At 43.8% G+C, this 12,014-nt stretch overlaps 1 protein-coding gene across 1 annotated transcript in view; it reads left to right on the top strand.

Annotated features, from left to right (window-relative positions):
* KIAA0319 (KIAA0319 ortholog) overlaps window positions 1-12,014 on the top strand; it is a 46,492-nt gene that overhangs the window by 4,760 nt on the left and 29,718 nt on the right. The window contains exons 7-8 of the mRNA XM_044295527.1: window positions 10,063-10,155; window positions 10,900-11,032. Of these exons, the coding sequence (XP_044151462.1) occupies window positions 10,063-10,155; window positions 10,900-11,032 (226 nt within the window). The remainder of the gene's footprint in view (window positions 1-10,062; window positions 10,156-10,899; window positions 11,033-12,014) is intronic.

The following is a 12,014-nucleotide window of genomic DNA, read 5'->3' as shown; positions in this document are numbered from 1 at the left end:
CAAAAACTAACGTACAGTGCACTTTTTGCTTTTGCAGAAGTACACTACATTGCACAATGGTGGAGGTTTATCAAGACTGATTTTTCTGTGCGCCGGAGTGAGATGCATCCAGTATACTAAGAGGCACAAGCCTCTTAATAAATTAGGTTCATCATTGGGCCTCCGTGCTCCAGAAGCTCATGTCTGCACCATACAGGGGAGAATAAATGTGCAAAAAGTTCATATTTTTATTTTTTTTCATTAAAATGATCATTAGACCAGTCATAATGGGCCTGTTTACATAATAACCTAATCAGTTGACCATTAATAATTTCTTCAGTGGTGACCTATGAGTCAACCTATATGTCGATGAACCACTTTCGAAGAAACTGGGATATCAGTTTGGACCTTACAAACACAAAATAGCAAGGAAAATCGAGCATATCTGACATAAAGGCAAATGGATGTTTGAGCAACTTTTTATAATTATTAGATTATCTTTAACACAAATAGATGAATATTACAAAAGGTTTGCTCTTGGGATTTAATATGAATAAAGATTATATTCTTGTACGATTATGCCTTGTGTCCTTACAATCCATTCAGAAAGTTTTCAGACCCTTTCACCTTTTCACATTTTGTTCTGTGTCAGTCTTGTGCTAAAATAAAAAAACTTTCCCTCATCTATCTGTACTCAATACCCCATAACGATAAAGTGAAAACAAATAATTAACAATGTTTGCAAACTTTGCCTGGATTTACCTATTCAGACCCTTTGCTATGACACCTGAAGTATAGCTGTGGGGGCCTCTAATTTCCCTTGATCATCTTTTAAATGTTTCTACACCTTTTGATTGGGGTCCACATGTGGTGAATACAGTTGATTGAACATGATTTGGAAAGGTACACTCCTGTCTATATAAGGTCTCACAAGTAACCATGCATATGAGAGCTGAAACTAAGCCTCTCAGAAGAGAGAACTACCTGTAGAGACAGGATTGTGTGGCTTGGAGACACACCGATCTGGAGAAGGGTACATAAAAAAAAATTATGCAACATTGAAAGTTCCCAAGAGCATAGTGGCCTCCATAATTCTTAAATGGAAGAGGTTTGGAACAACTAGAGCTGGCTGTCCCACCAAATTGGTAAGATAACTCAATGGTGACTCTGGCTGTACTCCAAAGATCCTGTGTGCAAACGGGAGAAACCTCCAGAAGGTCAACCACCACTGTAGCACTCCACCAATCTGAAAAGGCACATGAAAGGCCTCCTGAAGTATGTGAAAAAGCACCTAAAGGAATCTCAGAGTGAGACAAAGAAGAGTTTCTGGTCTGATGAAACCAATATTGAACTTTCTGGCCTCCATTCTAAGCATTGTGTCTGGAGGAAACCAGGCACTTCTCAATACCATCCCTACTGTAAAGCATGGTGGTGGAACATCATGCTGTGGGGTGTTTTTATTGACTGGGACAGTAAGAATGGTCAGGGTTGAGGGAAACCTAAATGGAACAAGGACAGAGATACTCCTAAAGAAAACCTGATCCAGAGTGCTCTGGACTGCAGATGTTTCACCTTCCAACAAGGCAATGACCCTAAGACAACATAGAAGTGGCTTAGAGACAACTCTGTGAGTGTCCTTGAGTGGCCCAACCAGAGCCCTGAATTAAACCCATATGAACATCTGGAGTAAAGAAGAGCTATATATTTAATTGATGATTTGAATCACCAAATTTTTGTTAAGGTATATGTAGTGGAAATGGTGATTTATTTAAAATTTAACTTTTATTGGTTATAAATAGAATACAGTCCCTATGTGTTTTAATTTTGATATAAAGAAGGTGATGATAACACAGGATACGCAAAAATGAATAAAAAGGTGCACGGCCTTACCTACAGAGTAGTTGATGTTTCGGCAGCACCTAAGATGGCCAGTGGTCCCACCGTTAGTGGGTTTTGGGGTCCTCTGGCTACTGTTGATGTTCGAATAGCACTTGATAAGCTATACATTAGCGCAATTAGGGCTGGGCGGTGATGTTAGGTGCATAGGAGGTACCTAGACAGCCCTAGATAATGGGTACTATCACGGCCCTTACGTCCTAACCACGGAGCACCCGTTCTAATAAGAACGACCCCGTCCGGAACCTTGCCCTTATTGCTACTTGGCCCTATTGTGCCCTAGTGTAGCTAATCCCTACATGCATGTTTCGTAAAAACACTCATCAGGGGCATATAGGCACACGTAAAGGGGCAATAAAGTATACAAGCATATAGTGTCCGTCTTGATATAATGGTTAACACAGTTATGCTTGGCAATGGTTGACACAATTGATACCTTAGAGTGGTGGTCTCTTGTCCAGACTCCACTATGTATCTGGGCGCCTTGTTCGCCTCATGGTATTGGGGCAAAGATGAAAGGATGGCCTGGTGATGGTCTCGTCCTTCTCCTGAAGCGCCACGAGGTGTCCTGAGGCCGTGATGTAGCCTGCTTCCTGGACGCCGGGCGCTTCTATTTGAACATCGTATCGCCTCGTATCTACCACGTTGTGGTACATTCGACGCATTCGCGCATGCGCAGACAATGTACATAGTACAACTGGTGTCCTCTCAGATAGAGGCTTGATGCGCAGCGTGGTGACGTCAGCGGACCTGCCGACGCCGCCGCGCATGCGCTGTCCATGCTGTAGGTGAAGAACACACATACCAGCATGTTCAGGAAGAGATGCGTCATTCCTACTGGCCTGGAATTACGTCATCGGCCCGAGACATATCCATTCCTATGGCCAGTGTTTTGTGGGTTGCCTGGTAACCGGGACATTATGAGGCAGCCATTATAATAACACCGTCTATAGCAAATGCGGTGTGTTTTAAAAGTGGCATTTGGTGCAATATAATAAAAATAAAGGTTTCTGGTCAGTTTGGTTCAGACACGCCTGCAGGGGCCGCAGAACCCAATTTAGCAATTCCTCAATATGGAAAGATGATCCTTTAGGGGGTCCGCAACAGTTATTGAAGACCTTTTTATTTTTCTCTTATGGATGATCTAATACTTTTTGGTAGCATGTTTTTTGAGGTTTAGATTGACATGCATATAATATGTTTATTTTGGTAGCCTGTAATTGGGGTTTTAGGTGAGCTTCTCAGGTTACTGTGTGGGGGTGCCATCCACTTCCCTACACAGTGGTTGTCATATAAAGCATCCAAAGCATAGTTGCTCATTTAGCCCTTTCGGGGCTGCGGTGCGTAGGGTATGGATCCATCGTGCTTCATGTTGTAGGAGCGCACGATCCCAGTCTCCTCCCCTCAGTGGGGGGGCGACGACCTCGATGCCCATAGCTTTAATACTCCGGGGGTCTCCCTGATGGAATTCGTGTACATGACGTGATACAGCTGTATCTCTTTTGTTGTTAATATCCCCTAGATGTTCGCCAATGCGTCGGCGTAGTTCGCGCTTTGTTTTGCCGATGTATTCCAAGGGACATTCACAGGTAATTCTATAGATGACTCCCTTAGTGCGGCAATTTATGAAGTCATTGATCTTAAAAGACCTCTGTAGATTGATGCTAACAAACTCTTTGCCTGTTTGTACCGTATTACACACTATGCAGCCACTGCACCTGAAACACCCTAATGGTCTGCGATCCAACCAAGTACCCTTGACAGTTGGATTGTGATGGCTATGTACCAAGAAGTCTTTGAGGCTGTTACCCCTCCTAAAAGTGATCTGGGGGTATTCGAAAATCCTCTCCTTGATATCTGGATCCATCATCAGGATGGGCCAGTGTTTTTGAAAGATGTTTCTAACATCGCTGGCTGCTTCATCAAAAGTACCAATTACTCTGATCTTCTGTCTAGTGTCTGGAGGTTTGTTTTTGGGGACCAGTAATTCAGTGCGGGATGCCGCTAGTGCCTGTTGGTATGCTGACCTCAGTATTGAGTCGGGATAACCCCTAGAGCGGAATCTATCCCTCAGGATCTTCGCCTGTTTGACAAATTCCGTTTTTTCGGAGCAGTTGCGTCTTAGGCGTAGGTATTGTCCTCGTGGTATACCCCTCTTGAGGGGTAGAGGGTGACTGCTGCTCCAATGTAGGACTGAGTTTGTTGCCGTGGGTTTCCTGAATATAGTTGTTACTACTTCGTCAGAGGCACTTCATTGGATTAATATATCCAGAAATGGTAATGAATTTTCATTTGTCTCAGAGGTGAAATGTAGACCCAGCGTGTTTTGATTAAGTTTGTCCACAAACGTTGTGAAGGTTGGTACGGATGCATTCCAAATAATGAATATGTCGTCGATGTACCTGGCCCATAATACAATGGGCCCGGTCCATGACGACATCCCTTCACTGAAGACGTGATTGGTCTCCCACCAGCCCAGGAGCAGATTTGCATACGATGGTGCACAAGAGCATCCCATCGCGGTGCCCCTGAGCTGGTGGTACCACCGACCGTCAAACAAAAAAACGTTATGTGTCAAGATGAATTCAAGGATTTTCAGGACGAAACGATTATGCTCACCAAATTGTTGACCCCTCATGCTGAGATAGTATTCCACTGCCCTAAGTCCTGCCTCATGGGGTATCGATGAGTACAGAGCCTCCACATCTATACTGGCTAGGATTGATTGTTGTTCAAGTGTAACCCCCTCAATTCTTTTGAGGAGGTCCATACTATCCCGTGTGTAGGAGGGCAGTGCTGTCACAAAGGGAAGGAGTATCTGATCGATATATTTGCCTAAATTTTGGCATATACTCCCTATCCCTGAGACTATGGGTCGTCCTTTCAGGGGGTTTGTCCCTTTATGTATTTTAGGGAGACAAATTGATTAGACAAATTGATTACTTCGGGCCCTGTGGTTCCTGATGATGGATCCAGATATCAAGGAGAGGATTTTCGAATACCCCCAGATCACTTTTAGGAGGGGTAACAGCCTCAAAGACTTCTTGGTACATAGCCATCACAATCCAACTGTCAAGGGTACTTGGTTGGATCGCAGACCATTAGGGTGTTTCAGGTGCAGTGGCTGCATAGCGTGTAATACGGTACAAACAGGCAAAGAGTTTGTTAGCATCAATCTACAGAGGTCTTTTAAGATCAATGACTTCATAAATTGCCGCACTAAGGGAGTCATCTATAGAATTACCTGTGAATGTCCCTTGGAATACATCGGCAAAACAAAGCGCGAACTACGCCGACGCATTGGCGAACATCTAGGGGATATTAACAACAAAAGAGATACAGCTGTATCACGTCATGTACACGAATTCCATCAGGGAGACCCCCGGAGTATTAAAGCTATGGGCATCGAGGTCGTCGCCCCCCCACTGAGGGGAGGAGACTGGGATCGTGCGCTCCTACAACATGAAGCACGATGGATCCATACCCTACGCACCGCAGCCCCGAAAGGGCTAAATGAGCAACTATGCTTTGGATGCTTTATATGACAACCACTGTGTAGGGAAGTGGATGGCACCCCCACACAGTAACCTGAGAAGCTCACCTAAAACCCCAATTACAGGCTACCAAAATAAACATATTATATGCATGTCAATCTAAACCTCAAAAAACATGCTACCAAAAAGTATTAGATCATCCATAAGAGAAAAATAAAAAGGTCTTCAATAACTGTTGCGGACCCCCTAAAGGATCATCTTTCCATATTGAGGAATTGCTAAATTGGGTTCTGCGGCCCCTGCAGGCGTGTCTGAACCAAACTGACCAGAAACCTTTATTTTTATTATATTGCACCAAATGCCACTTTTAAACACACCGCATTTGCTATAGACGGTGTTATTATAATGGCTGCCTCATAATGTCCCGGTTACCAGGCAACCCACAAAACACTGGCCATAGGAATGGATATGTCTCGGGCCGATGACGTAATTCCAGGCCAGTAGGAATGACGCATCTCTTCCTGAACATGCTGGTATGTGTGTTCTTCACCTACAGCATGGACAGCGCATGCGCGGCGGCGTCGGCAGGTCCGCTGATGTCACCACGCTGCGCATCAAGCCTCTATCTGAGAGGACACCAGTTGTACTATGTACATTGTCTGCGCATGCGCGAATGCGTCGAATGTACCACAACGTCATCGCGCTGCGCTCCAAGCCTCCCTTTGAGGCGATACGATGTTCAAATAGAAGCGCCCGGCGTCCAGGAAGCAGGCTACATCACGGCCTCAGGACACCTCGTGGCGCTTCAGGAGAAGGACGCGACCATCACCAGGCCATCCTTTCATCTTTGCCCCAATACCATGAGGCGAACAAGGCGCCCAGAAACATAGTGGAGTCTGGACAAGAGACCACCACTCTAAGGTATCAATTGTGTCAACCATTGCCAACCATTATATCAAGACGGACACTATATGCTTGTATACTTTATTGCCCCTTTACGTGTGCCTATATGCCCCTGATGAGTGTTTTTACGAAACATGCATGTAGGGATTAGCTACACTAGGGCACAATAGGGCCAAGTAGCAATAAGGGCAAGGTTCCGGACGGGGTCGTTCTTATTAGAACGGGTGCTCCGTGGTTAGGACGTAAGGGCCGTGATAGTACCCATTATCTAGGGCTGTCTAGGTACCTCCTATGCACCTAACATCACCGCCCAGCCCTAATTGCGCTAATGTATAGCTTATCAAGTGCTATTCGAACATCAACAGTAGCCAGAGGACCCCAAAACCCACTAACGGTGGGACCACTGGCCATCTTAGGTGCTGCCGAAACATCAACTACTCTGTAGGTAAGGCCGTGCACCTTTTTATTCATTTTTGCGTATCCTGTGTTATCATCACCTTCTTTATATCAAAATTAAAACACATAGGGACTGTATTCTATTTATAACCAATAAAAGTTAAATTTTAAATAAATCACCATTTCCACTACATATACCATATGAACATCTCTAGAGAGACCTATAAATGGCTGTCTATCGACGGTCCCCACCCAACCTGACAGAACTTAAGAGGATCTGCAGAGAGAATGGCAGAAAACCCCCAAATCAGGTGTGTAAACCTTGTGGCATACCCAAAAAGGATATTGTAATCTCTGCCAATAGTGCCTCAACTAAGTCCCTAGTAAAGGATCTGAATACTTATGTAAATTACAGATTTTTGTTTTTTCTCTTTCAATAAACAGCAAAGATTTCTAACATTAGGTTTTTACTTTGTCATTATGAGGTATTGAGTGAAGAATGATGGGGAAAAACTAGATATTTTTTTTTTTTTATTTTTTTTTTAGCACAAGACCTCAACATAGCATGTGAAAAAAATTAAAGGGTCTGAAGACATTCCAAATGCTTTGTATTTAAAGGGAACCTGTCACATTGAGCATAGTGTTTGATCTGCAGGCAGTATGTTATAGAGATGTAGATGGATGTACAGTAGAATTTTCTGGGAAAAGTCATAACTTGTATTTTATTCATTTAAATCCATTCTGGATCTATGCTTACAAGTCCAATGGGCGGTTCTACTAGTGACTGATAGACTATCTATGTAAGACTGTGCATATAATCACTGAGTAGGGCCACCCACTGGACTCCTAAGCTTACAAAGAGCAGGGATTTAAGTTGATAAAATACTAGTTCTACTGAATTGTTTCCTATAAACATACACTCACCTAAAGAATTATTAGGAACACCTGTTCTATTTCTCATTAATGCGATTATCTAGTAAACCAATCACATGGCAGTTGCTTCAATGCATGTAGGGTTGTGGTCCTGGTCAAGACAATCTCCTGAACTCCAAATTGAATGTCAGAATGGGAAAGAAAGGTGGGCTACAACAGCAGAAGACCCCACCGGGTACCACTCATCTCCACTACAAATAGGAAAAAGAGGCTACAATTTGCACGAGCTCACCAAAATTGGACTGTTGAAGACTGGAAAAATGTTGCCTGGTCTGATGAGTCTCGATTTCTGTTGAGACATTCAAATGGTAGAGTCCGAATTTGGCGTAAACAGAATGAGAACATGTATCCATCATGCCTTGTTACCACTGTGCAGGCTGGTGGTGGTGGTGTAATGGTGTGAGGATGTTTTCTGGGCACACTTTAGGCCCCTTAGTGCCAATTGGCCAATGTTTAAATGCCACGGGCTACCTGAGCATTGTTTCTGACCATGTCCATCCCTTCATGATCACCATGTACCCATCCTCTGATGGCTACTTCCAGCAGGATAATGCACCATGTCACAAAGCTCGAATCATTTCAAATTGGTTTCTTGAACATGACAATGAGTTCACTGTACTAAAATGGCCCCCATAGTCACCAGATCTCAACCCAATAGAGCTTCTTTGGGATGTGGTGGAACGGGAGCTTCGTGCCCTGGATGTGCATCCCTCAAATCTCCATCAACTGCAAGAGGCTATCCTATCAATATGGGCCAACATTTCTAAAGAATGCTATCAGCACCTTGTTGAATCAATGCCACGTAGAATTAAGGCAGTTCTGAAGGCAAAAGGGGGTCCAATATCGTGTTAGTATGGTGTTCCTAATAATTCTTTAGGTGAGTGTATATCACTCCTACAGAGCTCCTCATGCTCTATAGCAGGGGTGTTACAGATAAAGGTCTGGAGGAAAATTCACTGCCTGAACAAGATATTAAAAATCCAAATAATAAATGTCTTGAGAATTCGTTTTTAAGTTTTTGGTGGGGTAGGGGTTCTACCATTTATTTGGGCGCTGCCCCTATAGTTTTCATTTGTATTTCTCAATAAAGACTTTTTTTTATTATTTTCATTTTTAACGTCTTGTTCAGGCAGTGAATTTTCTATAGCAGGAATGTTAAACTTTTTTAAACGAGGGTCACATCAGCGTTATGGTTGCCTTAAAAGGGTCGGCCTCCGAAACTCGGGCACCAGAGTCTGCTGTGCAGTCCTACGTAACACCACAGATAACATGGTGATAACTGAGTACAGATAATGTAGTTTGTAGTATATGTCACCTGCAATCCTGTGTAACACCATAAATAAGATGGTGATAACTGAGTACAGATAAAGGTACTTTCACACTAGCGTTAGTGTGATCCAGCAGGCAGTTCCATCGTATGCTGCGGTATTATGTCCGGCCAAAACGCCTGACAGTGACTGAACGGAATGCAAACTGAACGGATTTCTATCCTTTCAGAATGCATTGGGATATGCCTGATCAGTTATTTTCCGGCATAGAGCCCTTTTGACGGAACTCTATGCCGGAAAAGAATGTGTGAAAGTACCTTTATGTAGTTTGAAGTATGTCACCTGCAGTCCTGTGTAACACCATAGATAATGCAGTGATAACTCTCTGAGTGCAGATTTTATGTTGCTGTTAGGTGCAGTCCTATGGAGCCCAAACCGTCCATATTACTGGGAGACAAGTGTACCTGTACTTATCTAGTCTACTTCCACAGACTCCAGACCACGTCACCAGAGATTTATAGGGCCGCAGGCCGCAGTCATGCCAGGCACGTCACTTGGCAAGACAGAGATCAAACAGACAGCTCCCGCTCTTCTTTGATGTCATTCACATTTGATGCCAGCGCAGCCATGATATTTAAAGGGACCACAGCTGGGCATAGCATATTACTATTCCTGGCAGTGGTACCCTGTCTTTCCACAACCTTGAGCGGGACACTCAAAAATGCCATGGCGGGCCGAAATCGGCCCGCAGGCCTTGAGTTTGACACGTGTTCTGTGGCATGCTGTCCACAGATGGGCCAGCTTATACAATGTGAGAGGGTTCCCTTTAATATAGTGGAGGAGTTGCAATTATTATCAGTATGGGGTCTGCCCACGTTTCACTAGAAAAGACTGGTGATAATCACACCAAACACTAACCTATGAGGAAGCAGTTTTCCCACTTCTGCATTGAAACAAACAAGAACAGACTGGTTGGATCTACTACTGACGTTCTAGAGCAACATGCACATTACCCATAAATGTTCTCCACCGTATGGATGAATGCCAGAGTCAGCTACATGTATGCCATCCCACAAATGCAGAAATGAAGTATTCCTTGTACTGTATCCTGTAAAACCACTGACATAATTGCACATTGAAAATAAAGCTCTAATAGCTAACTTTTGACAAAAGACGTTTTTTAATCCCTGAAGCTGCCAGGATCAATCTTCCTCCAACTGCGGTTGTATCTCCAAAATCACAGGAAGTATCACTGCCTTCGACATCTGCCTTCATTGATGCCAGTCGTAAGTACTCTGGTTATTCTCTTACAAGACAGATGATATGTGTATAATGCAATTATTATGTCTCGGGCACTGTAACGTGAAGCGGAAACAGTGGCGTACCTTCCATGGAGGCAGACCATGCAACTGCTATGGTGCCTGGTGCATTTTTATGCAGTCACCACTAGGGGAGCTGAGTGCAAAAAGATTTTTATGGCTTCTACTGCAGTCAGTGGTAACTGTGTAAATTCCCGTGCACTGAGCTCCCCCTAGTGGTGGCTGCAGGCAGACAGTTTTATAATGAGGGAAGACGCAGACATATAGATGTATGGAAAAAAGTATCAATGCATTTATGCCAGTTGGTGTAAAAACAATATGGCGGCACATTTATGAAGCGGGTATTCTTTTTTGTTTTATTTTTTATTTTATTTTTATTACAATTTTATAAATTACATTATTTTTCCCGTCAGAAGATTCGTCAGAAATCTTGGGTGCACACTTTGCATTCCACATTGTGTGAGAGTGTTTAACATATGCAGACTGGGAAACTCTGTGAGGCAGGGGAGCCCATATTAACTTCTGCTATGTATGGGGCCCTGTGAGTTCTGTGTATGCCCCTGAGTGGGAATAGCATTATTTAGCTAATTTTTATCCAATATTTTCATTGATGCCTCTAATGTGTTTGAATCACTGATTATTTTAGTATTATGTGTGTATAAACTTTCTATAAAGTTTTATGAAATGATTCATTCTCTTATGATTACTCAGAAAGCACAGATGATGATAAAATAATAGCATATCACTGGGAACAGACTGAAGGATCACTGCAAGAAATGAACACAGAGGAAGATAATCCAGTTTTACATTTGACTAACCTGGTACCTGGAAACTACACATTTAGGTAAGGCCAAATTGTAGCAAATCTGCTATGTTTTCTGGCAGTGTCGTATTGAATACTGTATTATAATATTACTAATAGTAAAGCCTATTGTGTGAAAATATACAACAGGCTCTAGAAAACGTTGCCCCCTAATATGCCACCATTCTGTCCCCAAGATATGTCATCAATGTCCCCTGTATGCCCATTATGCAAAACAAAGGGCTCTAGAAAACTCTGCCCCCCTAATTCCATCATTCTGCTACCTGGATGCCACTACTCTGTCTCCTGGATATGCCATCTCTGTCCCATGTACGTCATCACTGTCCCCTGTGTGTCACCAGTCTGCCCCTGTAAGCCCATTATACAAAACATACATTGGGCTCTAGAAAACTCTTGTTGGTCATTTCTATAATTTTTCATGAGACATAACAACACAAAAGGCAGTTGATAAATCTGCTCCAATAAATACAGCTTGGATGTAAAAAAAAAAACAACACATTTATTACAATAGTCCATGCAGGAAGATGAGAGGCAGACTGAGAAGTCGTGCTTTAGCAGTTACAGTTAGCACTATTTATGTCTGCTTCCACCTGCTGCTGGTTGGCTGAAGTGGTTACAGTGCAGCAGGGGAAGCAGCTGCTTTGGGGCTTGAACCCAGAAAGGGCCAACCAAGGAGGAGGACTAAGGGCTCCTTCACACTTGCGGCAGGACGGATCTGGCAGGCTGGTCTCCCTGTCGGATCCGTCCTTCCGCTGTTTAGCCGTATCGCCGGACCGCCACTCTGTCCCCGTTGACTATAATGGGGACGGGGGCTGAGCTCCGGCGGTGCACGGCGAAAGCCACCGGACTAAAAAGTCCTGTATGTCTGACTTTTTAGTCCGGCGGCTTTCGCCGTGCTGCGCCGGAGCTCAGCCCCCGTCCCCATTATAGTCAGTGGGGACGGAGCGGCGAAACAGCGGAAGGACGGATCCGACAGGGAGACCAGCCTGCCGGATCCGTCCTG

Source organism: Bufo gargarizans, chromosome 5, assembly GCF_014858855.1.
Source record: "Bufo gargarizans isolate SCDJY-AF-19 chromosome 5, ASM1485885v1, whole genome shotgun sequence".
NCBI classification, from domain to species: Eukaryota; Metazoa; Chordata; class Amphibia; order Anura; family Bufonidae; genus Bufo; species Bufo gargarizans.
This window is presented reverse-complemented; position numbering and strand designations above follow the sequence as displayed.